Consider the following 16983-nt stretch of genomic DNA (forward strand, 5'->3'; position numbering starts at 1 on the left):
AAGAATTCTCCAAGTCATGATGGGTTTTGTGGCTCCTCTGCAGCTCCTGTGTCCGTAAGCAGATTACATGGGACCATGGCAGAGCTCAAGCAGTGGCCACAGGCACTATTTAATTGTTGAGAGCCCCTGACATGGCTCTGGCCTGTGCCTCAACAAGCAGTATAATGGAAGTCATCCCATGCTAGGGAGCTGAAAGTTCTGCTATGTAGATTCAAGATAAACTGTGAATCTCACTCTGAAGGCCAGAGAAAGGGCCCTAGACAACTTTATTTTGTAATATAAGGAAAAAGAGTTCTCTGTGTATTTACAGGACTGGGGAAGGCAGCAGTGAAAACTGTCTGCCACATTTGAATAATAATTAGTTGTCCTGCCTATCAAAGTTGAATTTACCCCTCCAGGCTGAGATGTCTTCACAGTCTTTGCTGAAATTGAGTAGGAAGCAACAGCCACTCCATTGCCTGCAGAAGAAATTCTTCATCTGAATTTGGCCAGAGGATATAGATGGACAGAACATAATTCTTAGGCTAATCTAGAATTTTTCTGAGCTGCAAAAGTCGAGGTCCATGCTTTATATATTGTCAGAAAGGTTAATAATTGCAGAATGGATATTGCATAGCTTAGAAGCTGGGCAGGAGACTAACTGAAAGATGCAACCTCATCTTTATGTGAGCATAGGGAAAAATTTATGAACATTTATTTAATGTTTTTATATAGCCACACAGAAATGCATAGCATTTTCCTGAGAAAATAAAATAAGATTACTGTCTATGGAAGTATGTTACAACTAGACGGGGGTTTGGAGTAACATCCTCTTTCCCCTTTTTCCTATATTAAAAAAAAAAAAAGTAATTGCTGAAGCAGTCGCTTTGCAATGCATGTATAAGTTGCTTTGATTTTTATCGCAGGAAGAACATATGAAGACTCCACTCTAATCTGTGGGCATATGTTTTGCAGGGTGGAATTAACACTAGTGTGCGTGATGGTGGGATATACGTGAAGTCAATTATTCCCAGGGGACCAGCAGATAAAGACGGACAAATAAAGATAGGTAACGTGTCTGGCAATAAAACTCTGGGCTGCAGAACTCAATGTTAGTGCGGACAATGAAACACATTTGGGATTAGAGATTTTACAATTGTGAAATGTAATATGCACTCCATCATTCCTCAGCCTGTCCCTGTACTACATGTAGATATCCCACTGAAAAAATCAGAAGCCTCACACCAACACTGTAGAGTTACTCTCCGTAGGTGCCATCAGACTACTGACTCTGACATCTACTTTCAGTGTTACTGGTATAACCAGACGCTATCACTGCATTTACTTAGAGAATACCCTGGTATGTTTTATGTGCTAGTTATAGAATGCTGTACAACAAGCAGTATTGCTTTCCTATGAATTAATATTAATTTGACACATGTAAGCATGAAGTCCTACTGTAACATGGGTAGCCTCAAGGTTTATACCCTCTGAACCTGAACATCAAAACAACTTGACCCTTTTTTTTTCCTTTTGCCTCAGGTGATCGTCTGCTGGAAGTAGATGGCATCAGCCTCTGTGGCATCACCCACAAACAGGCTGTGGAACACCTGAAGAAATCTGGCCAGGTTTGTACAACAGCAGAGCTCAATAAGATACACAGTAGACTAAACCGGACTTAGTATGAAGCACAGTAGCAAAGGAAACCCCCCCCCCCAATCCATTCCCCCTCCAACCCCATTCTCCTGAAAAGTAAAAAGACTTAGGGCTCACTGTGTACTGTGTAACTGGAACCTGTTTATCATTGTTTCAGATTGCCAAGCTGGTTCTAGAAAGGGGAAACTACCAACTGGCAGAGCCAGGTGTGACTGCTAATGACAGAAAGGAGGACCAATGTGCAGTTGTTTCTGTGGCAACATCCTTCACAGATGGTACCAAGGACTACTGCTTTTTGACAGATGGTAAGTCATAAAAAAGGAACTCAGGGTGACTTCCTACAGTGTACAAGAAAGGAATGAATGAAAACAATTCTGTGAATTTTCTGTGAGTTGGAAGGTAAACTGTATGCTGAATAAAATGATTTCTGATGTACATAGAGTTACAACTGCTAAATGTAGCTGAACTTATCCTAGATATAAATACTGTATCTCAGATTTGGTGAGATGGGGCTGGCAAGGGAACGCCCCTGCCTGTACTCTATGACACTCTCAGGCAGGAAGCAGCTGTGTCAATATGTTCAGGTTGTTACCCAGAGAGAGCATCGCCAGCACAACTGCTCATGCTGTGACAGTGATGAAGCTGGGGTGAACTGCTACCCCAGGGCAGGACTGGAGACTGTCATCATCTAATTTCTTAAAAACAGAAGATTCAGAGATCACTTTCACAGAATTTAGCCAACAAATAAACGCCAGATTTTTTACTGAAGATTGTCTCATAAACACTAAGTTTGAACCATACCTTTCCACTGGGAAGTTACTCCTCTACGTTGTTCCTAGGAGAATGGAATTCAGCTACAAGCATGGAATTTGGGAATGACCTGATCTCTCATTCTCAACTGAAAGAGCAGTAGTTCCAGCTCAGTTTCCAGTTAGTGCTGGAAATAAACTAACCTTGGGCAGCTACAGAATAGTAAAATTTATGCAACATTTACAGGAGAATGTCAGAAGAGGATAGCATGTGAACTCTTTATGTTGGTACAAAAGGCTTCTGCTTTTGTACCAGATTGAACACAAAAGGTGGAATAGATTCCAGTTCTCCCTATTCTGCTACTGAGATTTCAAGAACTTATGTAAGATAAAGGAACACCAAACCCTTCTTTTGCCACTACTAGGAGTAGACCTACCCCTGCAGCACAGAGGGAAAATGTCTGTTGAGAGTATAGTACATCAGTTCCTTAGGGGGTACATATGTCATGGTTCCCACTTCTTTCCAATCTTTGCTTTGAACAGATAATACATTTGAAGTGAGATTAACAAAGAATTCTGGAGGCCTTGGATTCAGTGTTCTGCAAATGGAAGAAGATTCTTGCGAACACCTTGGAGGAGCTATTGTAAGGATCAAAAGACTGTTTCCAGGGCAGCCAGCTGAAGAGAACGGAGAAATTGAAGTTGGAGACATCATTTTAGCTGTGAATGGGAAACCTCTTCGAGGGCTTTTGTATCAGGTACCAGGCAGTACTATTACTGAGGCTCTGGATGGATAACAGGTTAATAAAGACAATGAGATAAAACTCTATTTAAACTTCATTCTCACCGGAGGGTGGCAGAATTTGCATATAATCTGATTTCTTTGTAGGATTCTTCTCTAGAACTCTTATGGAGAATTTTCTTCTAAAAAATTCTTAGAGAGAATTTCTTCTGCTATTTAATTCATAACATTCTACCACTAATGCATGAATTCTATTTTTAGATGTACACCAGTTGTTAATTAGTTGGAATCTTTGTTGTTGTTACGCATGATTGGAGCATTTTCCCCCTGTGGATCATTTGTGCTTTGTAATGTCATGCAGATTCAAATGTCCCAGATTCAAATTTCCACCTGGTGAGGCAAATCCAGTGTAATTTTTTTACCTGGAATGAAAAATTCCACACTTACATGAAGAAATTAAATGGTAAAAGTAGGCTACATATGGATTTATTTTTTTTCATCCTAATATGGCAGTTTGGGGAGCTGTGCTGATGTAATTGACCGAAGATGTGTCACTGCCACACATGGTTAGAATGAATTTGTCCAAAAATTCTGTTTTTCTTCAAGAAAGAAAATTAATTAATTTAAACCTATGTGTCTGTTGGTGGATCAGAGGTTTGTAAACAAAACTAACTTTACTTGAAAACCAATTAACTAGATACATGTTCACATATAAACTATAACAATATATGACAATCCTTCAGTAGAAAATTTTGGCCCTCAGAAACTGCTGAGAGGCACAAACACCAGGAATTTAGCATTCACAATAAAAAATGTCTTCATCTCAGTTGGTAAAATGATGTGTACTATTGACTGTGTTCCATCAGAAATATTATTCCTTTCTGCTTAGGATGTCCTGCACTTGTTGAGAGGAGCTCCTCGAGAAGTCACACTGCTACTTTGCAGACCACCAAAAGGTGTTCTTCCAGAAATAGAGCAGTTTGCCCTGGTAAGGCAAAGCTTCTGACAGAAACTTCTGTAAACCTGGAAAGGCACTACTATCCAATTTTGAATAAGGCAACCTTCCCTTTTCTTCAAGGCCCTCTATTCCATTTCTTTCCCTTCCTGGCTTCAACTCAACCTCTAGAGTTCAATTGATATTTCCTTAGCAAACAAAATAATACAAATCTGGCAGATGTGAAACATATTTATCCCAGTCCAACAACTTTTGAGTTGCAGTACTGTCATTGGAATGAAACAGCACATGCCCAAGCAGGTCTTCTAGTGGTGGTTCTAAAAATGTTCTATTAGATCCTCAGCCAGAAGCTATTGTAACTCACAGGCTTGGAGTAGCTATATTACTCAAAAGTGAGAAGAAACTAAAGAGCTTTCCCTATCCAGACTATCTCTTAATGAAGTTAAATAAATGAAATAATGGTTTCAGCAGGTTATCCAGCTTCCTACTGAGAGTTAACAGATTCTGCAGGGGGAAGAACAAAACACAAACGAAAAACCCCCAAACAGTAGAGACTGCAGAGCTAAAACAGTGCCATTGGATGTGCTAGCATTATTATTCCTGCTTCTTGAACACAACTCATAGACACATACACAAGTACTCTTAAAATGAACATGCATTTGCATTACTCACGCTCCATGCAGAATGGCCTGCTTATGGTTCCAGTCCCACTAGGATTTATAGCAGTCCATGGACAGACAGAAATGACTGTCAGAACCATCTCCAGATAACAAACCGTCTCCTGTTGCTCCCCTGCAACATGTCCTTGGCTGATTTCTATGGTCAGTTGTAGAAGGGTCAAGTCTGGAAGCTACTTCTACAGATTGAAGAGCATATAGACAGAGCATTGAGGCATGAGATTAACACAAATAAATAAATTAAAAAAAGGAACCTCTAGAAAATAATTTATTGTCAACTTGTGTAGTAGTTCCACCTGGAACTTCTGAAGAAGGTGAAAGATAAGCATAAAGACAAAAGAGTTATTTAGTGAGAGAGTACCTCCCTTACACTTTTCTCTCCCTTCCAGCTACCATTTGATATTTTCCGATTCAGAAGCTTATTAATGTTGCCTTTTCAAAATATTTTGCTCTTAAAGGGAAAATGATAGGATATTAAAAAGGAGTTACACTAACATTTCTGTTACTTTGATAGACTCCAGCACCATCTCCAGTCAAGGAGTTTGTGGCAGAAATGCCAGGTGGAAACAGCATGGATCAATCTACCAGTGATGGAGGTAGTACCTCTCCAGACCTGGAAGACTGCCTGGATTCTCCAGTGGCAGAAGATTTCAGTGAGCCTCCTGAAGATGACAGCTCAGCTTATGAAGAGCAGGAAGCTGAGTTTCAAGGGAAGACCATAGAGAAGTTCACGACTTCCAGGGAGAGTTTCTATAAGCATCTTTGGAAGTTTCATCAAGAAGCTTCCAGTTCTGAAGTATTACACTCCCTAGAGGAAGAAATGAAGCAGAATTGCTACTCACCATGTGAATTTGGACAGGTAAAAAGGTAGGAAATACCAAAATCTGCTCTGCAATCTTTCCTTTGACTCTTAGAATTTTGAAAGTGAATTGCTGAGGTTTAAGTACAGGGGTCTCTGCTTCTAATCCGTACTGATTACTGAAGATTTTGTTTTACCATCTTATTCTGACTCTCCTAATCTGCTTTCCCTATTTACTGTCATTTTCTTAGAATTTTGCATAAGTATGCATTGCAAGACAGTTGTTACAAGTGCTACACTGCTGTAATCATTTATGTTGTTCAGCTGAATCTGGTTACCATTTGAAATTAGTGAAAAGACTCTTGACTTAAATAGGAAGCAAATACTTTCTTATTTATTATACAATTTTTTTATTTCAACCTTTTTCAGAATTGACTTAGGCATGAAATTTTTTTCTTATTGTGTGATCTTTTAATTTCAAATTTTTTTCATAGGAATTAAAAAAAAAATCAGAAGACAAACTGTGATCAAGGAGAAAAAAAAGGTTATTTTCTGTTTTCTGATCTTCACAAGCCAATAGCAGCCCTGATACAGAGGAATTATACAATAATCAGACACTGGCAAACGGAAGACAATCCATTTCATTTTCATCATCTTTCCCAGTGCACAAGAATATAAATTATCAGAACAGAAAAGACTGGTGCAAAGACAAATTAAAGGTCTTCTACTGGCCTTTAACTTACAACTTTAGTAATTTTATTGAAAACTAATTTCTATTTGTCCACACAGTCTCTTGAAATCTTTTTGTTACTTTTAACACTCATCAAGCACAGACCCAGACAGATATTCCAGTGTCTAGGAAGTTATAGCACTAGGTGACTGAAAGTCAGGTGGGGCCATAATGGCACTTCATAATTTTAGCTTCTCTTTGTTGAAAGGACAAGCTTCGCTTGATTAATGAATGAAGCTCCTGCTTACAAATCTGCTTCTCTACTGCTGAGAGCAAAACCAGCAGAAATATGTCTGTAGCAAACATATTCGCCAAGAAATACAGATTCATCAAAACTACATTTATTGTGGGAAAATATCAATTCCAAGGAAAGTTTTGGATTATTTCCAAGAAGGAAGTTCTGAGTAAATGTTTTTGTTTGATAGATTTTCATTATTATTCAGTTTCAGCTTTTGCATTTTCAAAAGGCAGCCAGAGCAGTTTAAGATGGTATACATTTTATCAATATTTTAAACATTATTTCAGTCTAAACGATCCTTCCAGCTAAAAACACACAACTCCCCCAGAAGGAAATAGGCTTTAATAAAGGAATTCCTTTTGATTAATGAAGAAATTTCTTCAGATTGCTCAAAACATTTCATGCAAGTGTATAAATCTTCTGATATGAATTTTAGAAGTTCCCCGCTCAGAGTTTCACATGGAAAATTCCTTTCACTCTTTGTCACCATCAATAAGAAAAAACTTCAGCCCATAGCTTTCCCTGTGAAGTCCTGTGTAGGGGTCACGGGACTCCAAAAGAAATTCAAGCATCTCAGCGGAGCCCGTGTGTGGGCCTGCAGAACCAAGACTTGTGTTATCTCCTGTGATGATACAGAACTGTGGTAGAAGCTGTGCTATGATTATGCCACTCACTGCTGGCTTGTTGCCTTGAGCTTGTGTAGCTCTGCCAAACACCCTTCACACCCTCTGAAGGTCAGTCAGCACTTCACTAGCATGTGACATCTTCTATGACATCCACTTGGCCCAACGTCCATTGAACACACTCTTTTCTTTCCTCTCTCCAAACGAAAGGAGCAGACTGTATTTGCTGCTATCCATAAACATTTCTTTTAATTATCACACTTTTCTTCCACACTATTCTAAGTATCTTGTCCAGTTATTAAAGTAGAAACCGTCAACTTCATTCTCATCTCCCCTGTGCTACTGGAGATGTCCAGCTTCTCATTTCCTCCCTGAACAGACACATGCTACCAGACTAGATCACTTCCCTCACTGAGGGCATACAGCACCAGCCCATTCGTTTCCCTTACTTCCATCAGTATTTCAAAAATACCACGGAAGGCTCCCAACTACATCCAACCAAAGTGCATGTTTTGCTACTCTGCTTTATAGTTTCCTTCTGACTATAGACAACTTTTGAATCAAAAGCTTAACAACGGGGATCTTCTGTGATTTCATACGAGAAACGCAATTAGTTTTTCTTTTAGTTGTCTGTGTTTGCCTGGGAGATGGTAACTCATTTTTATGAAAGAACAAAAGATCCTGGGTGACTTATATAAGAAATGACATGGCATTAATAAAAGCTATGCCATTTTAAGTGTTTTTAAGATGAATGAGGTTTAGCAATATTTCAATAAGGATAGATATGAAGAAAACCTACTTCAAAAAAAATAGTATTTCAAGCATTTTTATGAGCTCTAATGATAAATTTAATGGGAGACAATGTCATAGTAGTTTATTAGGGTTCATTTATGACAACAGCCAAAACAATATTAAACACAACATATATGATTACAGTCTGGGCTGGAACATCAGAAGTGCTGAATACTTTGTCTGCAATATAGTAGAATTAAATCAATAATAATTTTAGTTCTAGTAGTTGAATAAATCCATTGATTTCTGTAGGACAACTCGTATGCTTCAAGGCTTACAGAAAGAAGTTAGGATTTATATTTTTCATGGAGAGATGGGAATCATTTCATATTTCATGTTTCTGGTCTTTGCTCAGATACCAAGAAAGACCAGTAGAAACCAGAAATGTGGCTATTATTCCTTTTTCAAGAAAAATGAAAATATAAAAATTGTAGTAGTATTGTAATGTTCATACTACTTACCAGAAAAGTTAATTTGTTTATGGAAGATGAAATAATAAGTAATTTGGGCATTGTCTGATTATTTTTTTCAAGAAGCAACACAAGTACAAACTAATGCCTTAAAAAAAGAGTGCAAGATTTTGCAAAGGCAGTTTTCATATTATAAAAGCTTTTTAATCTTTCAAGTAGCTTAGCAAAATATTGATTTTTTTTTCCCATTTTATACTAACATTGAAGAATTCAGACAGCAATTCAATATCATAACTAGTACTTCAGTTAAAGTGAAAATAAGGTCATGCATAAGCAGTAGACTTTTCAGTGGCCATTTAATAAAGCATATGGAGGAAAACCCCAGCACTGCAATCTTTTTATTTTCCAGCCGCGTATTTAATAAGAATCATGATGACCTATCGAACACAAAATGTATGCCTGAAACTCTCTCTCTAACCCCTATTGATGAAGAGTATCTCACTGTCAGCTCAATGCCCGCGGCTCCACTTTCACGAGGAGGAAGCTTTGAGACTCTCTCTGCGACCACTGCGACCCCACAAGCACGTGTTTGTGGTCCCTTATCATCATCCCCACCTGCTAGAGAGACACATGACAGTGATAATGAATGGGAAGACTTGGAGGAACCAGAGGAAGAGAAGGAAGAAAATGAAGATTGCACTCAGGTTTGTGATAGGTACCAAATTATTAACCAGTAGAATACAAGGGAAAAGAAACAACTTTAAGAGTGTTACATTCTTAAACATTACTTTTAACTTATTTTCTATGCTATTTCTATGTGATTTTTGTTTTTTCTTTCCTGAATATCCACAATCTTCAAGTAAAGCAGACCTTCCACTAAGTCTACCTCTCCAGAATTCTTAACTATTTGCCTTAAGGCCATTTCCTTGGTCTTTACATCTTACTATTTCTCCAACTTTCCAGCATTCTGCAGTATTATTCTCAGTGTACAAGGGCTTAAAAGTCCTCTAGTAGCCTCTAAAATTAATTGGAGTCAGCTACTTGGGTTTTTTCTGTCATCTTTAAAGCCCATGTGGAAAATCACTTTGTTACACTGATATTACTGTAATGTTCCGATAAGAAAGTATGATCTTTGTGCTAATTACTATTCAAAAGGCTCAATAAGGCTCAATCTCCTGCCAAATGCGGAACATCTTGCATTCCTACTGACTAATGAGCTTTGAATTCCTATTAATTTGGGAGCACTAAATTTTGTGGACAAAATTTAGCTCCATCCATTTCCTTCAGTGGGACAATAATAGCAATAACAACAATAATCTTTGCACCCTCCTATTGCAACACTTGTCAGCTCAGAGGACTCCAGGCCTTTCTTTACATATTTCAAAAGCCAAAATTCCAGGCCCAGGTGGCATTCTCTGCCTTATTAGGTCCTATCAATCAATCAACATGAAACTCCACAAGGTAAAAAGAAGGAAAACTAATTCTGGAACATAGTCAGAGAAACCCTTATGTATACTCTTGTTTATACCGCCTGAGGATCTGATTCCTGTCTGCATATAAAACATAATGGAAGATGTTAATAAAGCAACAGAAAAGCCTACATCAAACATATCTTGTGCGTGTTTTTAATAGGAAACGGAGATATTTGTGACTTTGACCAAGTCAGAGAACAACGGGTATGGATTCTCTGTAGTTCTTAACAAAGTGGATACCTGCCTGTATGTTGATGAAATCTTGAATGACCCTGCTCTTTCTGATGGAAGACTGAGAAGGGGAGACAGAATCATTATGGTACAGTAACTGTTGGAGTTTATACAGAGGAGAAAATATTTGCAGATCAATCTCATTTAGCTTTGGCATTCTTCCTTTGGTAGCATCCAGTTTATTGCACATTAAGGTACACAAGTGCAAATGAATCATATAATAAACCTAATTCTGCTGACTTCAGTTGGATAAATTTCAGACCAAATAGATTTGATGACCAGGCAAATTACATGAATCATCTAGCACCAACGCAAGACAAATGAGACATTAAATGCCTTCCCAATTAAATGACATAAACTGAATTAGTGTAATAAGATAGGTGACGTACAAAGGATGCAGGAGTTATGTCCTTTGTAATGTATGAATAAACCCTTTTTTTCCAGCCTGGTTCATGTACAATTTGTTGCATTAGACTCTCTTCCTTGTTTTTTTGCAAGAAGACCTTGAGTTTCAAGAAAAAAAAAAAAAAGCTATTTTTATGAAAGCTCTGCATTCAGAAATATAAAAGTTCAAGAAGGAAATCTTACTGCAATTTTAACTGTTGCATTCACTGAAATGAATACCACAGCAAAGCAGTAACATGAAAGTGAAAACCAATTTAAGTTCATATGCAAAACTCAGAGTGGAGGGAGAAGTACATGATGATCAATGAGATCTATGACATGATTTTCCTTGTTTGTCATTTAGGTGAATGGAATTGATGTCACATCTTTACCATGCAATGAAGTCCTGACTTTACTGCAAAGCTCTCCTCCTGATCTGCACCTCGTGGTTGGTCGTGCTGAAAATGATCCACATCCCTCTATTAGGCCAGATGAGATTCCTGTAATTACTCTCACAAAAGGTGCCAATGGACAGCTAGGTGTGTAGTAAATACTGTGCTTTCTATTTTGGATGGGGATTAAAGCATTCATAAGATAATCATAAGCAACTGTGGTCTTGGATCAATATGTTTCAGAGTGACCTTGACACCTTTATGGTCTCTGCCATTACCCATGAGCTTTATTTTGAGCAAGGCCTAAGAGGGAAGACTCTTATTAGACCAGTGAAGAGAGTTGGAAAAATTATCTTTGCATTATCACCCTATCAGCTGAAGTTTCTGGCAGACCTTCAGTCTCATATTTTTATGTTACTGATATACATAAGTTGTGGACAGTTAGATAATAATGTCTACTACCTGTGGAAATACATAAAGATCTATTTGGAGAGAAAAAAAAAAAGAAAAAAGGTAAAGTTTGAGAGGGATGAGCCACAGGTTAAGGCTACATTTTGCTACTCAAAAAAATCTCCACTCAAATCCTTGATTCACCGCAGGCATAAGGTATTGTGCAATACAAATGATAAAAGGAAATCCCCACAATGTATCTTGGTATTTCTGCAGAATGTGGTGAGTACTGGACACAGATAAAACTGTAGACTCAGGAAACAGTATGGCTATCTTTGCTCAGGTACTAAATCCTGTTTTCAGGTGAGAAACTACTTTCTTCAGAGATTCCTTGAATGTCACTGCACCGTTCAGACTTCCATTGTATAGGTATCTCCTCAGTTGTCATAGGCCTCCATTCCCTATCTGAAGACTGTGAGGCACTGAAGTGCTCTGGTAATGAGGGAGTTACTGCTATGCAGCTGAGAGTCCTATTGAAATGACTATTGAACATCAGGTGAAATAAAGCACTACGGAATCACTGAAGCATAGAGATGGACAGCATCATTTAAGTTTTTCCATACTTTTTCTAACATCTAATGGCATTTCACTCTCCCAGTCCAGCTTGTATACCCCATCTTATTGGGGCAAAACTGTTGTTTATAAAGTCAGTGATTTATTCAGCCTATATTTTAATGACTCACATCAATTCCGCTAGACTTTATGTCACTGACAGTGAAATTCCAAGCACACTGCCACAAAAGATGCTTTCTCTGCATTATTCTAGGCTTGAAGCTGACAGGAGGAGCTGGAAGCAAGTTACAAGGTATTTATGTGCTAGAGATAGTGCCCGGCTCTCCTGCCAGTGTGGAAGGCAGTTTGCAGCCACAAGATCAGATTGTTTACATCTGTGGACTATGGACTGAGGGCATTAGCCTGGATGATGCAGTGAGAGTGTGTGAAGCTGCCACGCAGAATGTTCAAATCAAAGCCACAAGGTAAATCTGTGCATACTCAATCTCAGTCCTAATGGTGAAGCAGGTTTCTAAATTTTGCATCAGCAAGTCAGTCAGCACAAGACAAACTACAAGAAAAATGCTTTATCTCAAAGGTCTGAATTTTTCAACCTGATAAATAACATTCATAAAATATCTTAACTCCATGTAATTACAACTAACACAGCGAGTACAAGTAGACTCGCACCACAAATGAGAACTCTTCAAATTTCATCATCCAAATACAAATGTGAACCCTTTAACTGTGAGGCTGACCACCATTTTCATGTATCTCATTCTCTAGGGAAAATCTTTATATTTACACCACTTGCGTCAATCTTCTCCATACAATCTCAGATACACAACTACAGGCAAGAAACTACCTCTGATGAGAAATTCTGAGTTCCTTCTAACAGCCAAACATTTTAGTTAGGTACTAAAAATGCAGCATTTAATCTGCAGCATGTAACAAAAAGTCATCCCAGGCTTAAACAACAACCTGCAGTAATGGATTTCCCTCATTAGTTCATGGCTGCAGTTCAGATTAATTATGTTCCACAGTCTGGTATAGCACCAGCACAGGTCCTGCAGTGATACAGAAATAGCTTTCGAAGATCTCAGAGGAAAAGTCAAATATTAACCCAAAAGCATGTGAAAAACTAAGTTACATAACCAGAGTGAGTGATAGTATGGCTGTCATCTCTGTTTCAACATAGTTCAAACCTTTATCAATGTTTTATTAACTTTCACTTGTCTAGCAGAAGAAACTGCTGCCTCATTACACTTAGTCCATAGGTAGCACACTCTGATCATCAGAATTTACATTCTAAGGAGACAAATAGGAGAAACAGGGTAAAAGAACTTAAAAAAGAGCATTCCCACTTTATAAAGAAGTAACTGAAGCTGAATTCCAAATGTACCAGAAAGCAGTTCTGTTTTGGCACAGGTGATTTAACATTCCCATTTTCCCCAAAACCACTTAAATAAAACGTTTCACTACTGTTAAATAAAATAAAATATTTTATATATTGATATAAATGCTCTTTAGAAAAGCACCATTTACAAAATCATAGAAGCACTACAATTTAGACAACTACCTTTCTAAAAATAATTTTAATATGTGCTTTACGAAGCATGCAGCTCTTAATGGCTCACATATTTCACTTTTTCTGCCCTCAGAAATGGCAATCCAGTGGTTCCTATAGAGCAGGAAAATAGTAAGTAAGGCTAATATTTTTGGGGTTTAGTTCAAAACTTGCTTCTGATTTTGAAAATAAGCATAAACTCTTGATTCATTGCATTTAAAAAGCTATTAACAGATTGTAATTTGGCATTCAGTATTTCTGTTACAGCCATTCTAAGGTTCTGAAGAAAATTCGGTAGCTATTTAAAGACAGAAATAAAATGGATAGTTCTCTGTAAAAAAAAAATAATTTATTGCATTTTGCATAGTCTGTTTCTATTTCTAATTTGTTGTTATTAAATGGGAATTTTATGTGGTCATATTTCAACATCTGTTTTGACTGAAACTATTCTTTAACAAGTTTTCTACCCTTTTTGAGCCACTATTTACTATGAGCCACTACTTCATCATCTAGTCCACCTTTCAAAACTGTTATCAATAAACTACAGAAAATCAGAAAGAGGCAGAACCAATATTTCTCAGTTAACATAAGAGCATTCTTGTCAGGAGATATTTAATACTATAACTGATACAAAACTTCAGTACACATCTTCACTACAAAGACTTGACCAGTATTGCTCTAGCAGTAGAAGGACCCTCAGCAAGCAGAGGTTGCATCTGCACCATCAGTTGGAAGGATAGGTATCATATCTAGGTCACCACATGCAAAGGGTGTTAGCTATGAAAGTAGGAATTCCAGTGTACATTTGGCTGCAGGATTAAGTCAGGCCTAACCCCAGTTTCATTTACCTGACTGGATATTTGAATTTTTTATTTTTTTAATCATGCAAAGATGATCTCAAAAAGTAACTCTGGACCAGAATTGTTCACATGCCTACACTCATCTGAATACTGGCATATGGTTACCTGAAGAAATTATTCCAAGTCAAGCTAGTTACAGATTTCCTACTCTACCACATGTACCCATGTGTTTGTTTCTATCAGCTGAAGCGGTTTACCAGAAGACATGAATAAAGCTATGTGTACTCTCAGTTAATGTGGTATAACTAAAGCATGGCAAATGTATATCCTGGTAGGACCTTGGTTATACAGCCTTGCTCCGTGAGCTTTGCAGATTTGAAGATTTCTCAAGACACCTTCAAAATAAGTAACCAGGTCTGATCCTCCTCTGATACAGAGTTATGGACTCTACACCAGTACAGTTACCTGCCTCTCTTACAAAACAGGATGTGTAAGGTCCTGCACCTGGGTCGGGATAATCCCAAGCACAAACACAAGCTGGGTGAAGAATGGATTGAGATCAGCCCTGAGGGAAACCACTTGAGGGTGTTGGTAGACGAGAAGCTCAACATGACCCAGCAATGTGCACTCACAGCCCAGAGATCCAACCACGTTCTGGGCTGCATCAAAAGAAGAATGACCAGCAGATTGAGGGAGGTGATTCTGCCTCTCTACTCTGTAAGACCCCACCTCAAGCGCTGCATCTGACTGTGGGACCCTCAAGAAAGAAATGAGTTCAGAGGAGGATCATGAAGATGATCAGGGGGCTGGAGCACCTCTCCTATGAAGACAGGCTGAGATAGTTGGGGTGTGTTCAGCCTGGAGAAGAGAAGGTTCCATGAAGACTTCACAGCACCTTCCAGTATCTAAAGGGGCTACAGAAGAGCTAGAGGGACTTTTGACAAAAGCATATAGTGACAGGATAAGGAGGAATGACTTCAAAGTGAAAGAGGACAGATTTAGATTAGATATTAGGGAGAAAGTCTTTACTGTGAGGGTGGTGAGACACTGGAACAGACTGCCCAGAGAAGTTGTGGATGCCCCATACCTGGAGGTCTTCAGGTCTAGGCTGGATGAGGCTTTTAGCAACCTGGCCTAGTGAAAGGTGTCCCTGCCCATGGCAGAGGGTGGGAACTAGATGGTCTTTAAGGTCCCTTCCAACTCAAACTCTTCTATGATTTTTCTCTTTAAAAAATCTACAGTACTTTGGTATTTGGTGTTCTGTTTGCTATCATCACTGATAGATTTATAGAGAAATCGGTAATAATTTGTTATTAAGAAAGCAAGCCTTCATTTTTATAGACTCTCATAATTATAAAAATGCATACTAAAATTGCAATTGCAACAGGTAGCTTTTTTTTAAACAACAGAACATTCTTCATTTTCTATAATTCACATATTAAGAGTACTTTGTGGAAGTCAACTAAGATCACCAAGATATGATAAAGCAAAACCTCAAAACTGGGTGTGGGTGGGTAGAGGTGTGTTTCTTTGTCTGCCTGATCATTGCCACATGTTTAGAATGATTCAGTCTATTCTCTGACTGTTGTTACAATTTTTAAAACAGCAGTGGCAGAGATGGAATATCTTTGCAATTGTTTATATCCATACGCAAATTGGCAAACTTAATCACGCAGTAGTAAGTGTCTCAAATTGCCTTATATACTATCAATACTGGATTTTGAAGCTTTGTTTAATAATCTAAGCACAAGGTTTACATTCCCATGTGTAGATGAAGGTTAGCAGGAGGCCTGTCAGAACAAACATACCTATATGTTTTCAGGGCCACTAGCTGAGACAGAGAAAGCCAATATTTCTTTGTCAAATGAAAACCTGAATTCCAGAGAACAGCATCTGTTGCATCAACATGGTAAGTAACTTTGCATTTTTCAATTAGAATTTGTAAAATTTTCTGCCTTCTCTGAAAGAAACTAAGTCTCTAGGTGGTACTGGCAGCACCTGGGAAAGATTAATGCTTCATAAAAAACCCGCCTCCTTTGGAGTTGCAAAGAACATTTATACCTGTTGTCCATCTGGTGTCTTAGATGCTATAACACGCAGCTTTTAAAGCTTGTTTTGGAACCTGCTCACAGGAAGGTAGAAAGTCTCCAGGGATAATGCACAGAAGGCTCAGTTCACAGTTCAGGAGTTTGAGCCCACAGAAATCCACCAGATTTTTTTGTATTTCATATATCAAATATAAAATGTTTTATTATGTCTCTGAGTAAGATTTTGAGTGTTATACCATAGAACAGTTTACCAGTACAACTACGTAAAAATTACTGCTGCTTTTTTCACAGAGAAACATTTGGAGGAAACAAATTGTGGTGCTGAGCAAAACACTCCTGATTCTCCAGAATGTAAAGTAAGTGATAACTTTAAGTGCGAGATGGTCCATCAAATGAAGTGGGCTATACAGAGGGGAGGTTTTTTCAATAGTGGTATTTAATGTATTTTCTTCCTCTCCAGTTTCTTTGAAAGTATGAATATAATACACTTGGAGAGTGTACTTTGAAGTGTGGAATTGCTTCAGCATTCATGGACTAGAATGTACTAAGCACTTCCTGGGGCCAACTCTTCTGTTGCTGTTTTTCAATGCTTAGAAAGAAAGTAGCACAGGAAAAAGACACAGAATGTCATAGCATGGGATTCTGGAGAAAACAGGTGTAATTGTGAAACATTTTCCACAACAATCTTTGAAACCTGAGATTAAACCCAGGGGATGGTTGGGCACTGTAACAGACTCTCTGGGGAAGTGGTCACAGCACCAAGCCTGATGGAGTTCAAGAAGCATTTGGATGATACT

The 16983-nt window shown here is 38.2% G+C and overlaps 1 protein-coding gene across 1 annotated transcript in view; it reads left to right on the forward strand.

Annotated features, from left to right (window-relative positions):
* Window positions 1–16983, forward strand: part of FRMPD2 (FERM and PDZ domain containing 2) — a 59519-nt gene that overhangs the window by 25130 nt on the left and 17406 nt on the right. Inside the window, exons 20-32 of the mRNA XM_017803836.1 lie at window positions 955–1048; window positions 1522–1607; window positions 1793–1940; window positions 2928–3142; window positions 4016–4114; window positions 5273–5625; window positions 8859–9054; window positions 9983–10141; window positions 10802–10976; window positions 12046–12256; window positions 13433–13470; window positions 15961–16047; window positions 16478–16542. Coding sequence (XP_017659325.1) covers window positions 955–1048; window positions 1522–1607; window positions 1793–1940; window positions 2928–3142; window positions 4016–4114; window positions 5273–5625; window positions 8859–9054; window positions 9983–10141; window positions 10802–10976; window positions 12046–12256; window positions 13433–13470; window positions 15961–16047; window positions 16478–16542 — 1926 coding nt within the window. The remainder of the gene's footprint in view (window positions 1–954; window positions 1049–1521; window positions 1608–1792; window positions 1941–2927; window positions 3143–4015; window positions 4115–5272; window positions 5626–8858; window positions 9055–9982; window positions 10142–10801; window positions 10977–12045; window positions 12257–13432; window positions 13471–15960; window positions 16048–16477; window positions 16543–16983) is intronic.

The sequence above is a fragment of the Lepidothrix coronata genome, unplaced genomic scaffold (genome assembly GCF_001604755.1).
Source record: "Lepidothrix coronata isolate B3197 unplaced genomic scaffold, Lepidothrix_coronata-1.0 Scaffold8, whole genome shotgun sequence".
Classification (NCBI taxonomy): Eukaryota; Metazoa; Chordata; class Aves; order Passeriformes; family Pipridae; genus Lepidothrix; species Lepidothrix coronata.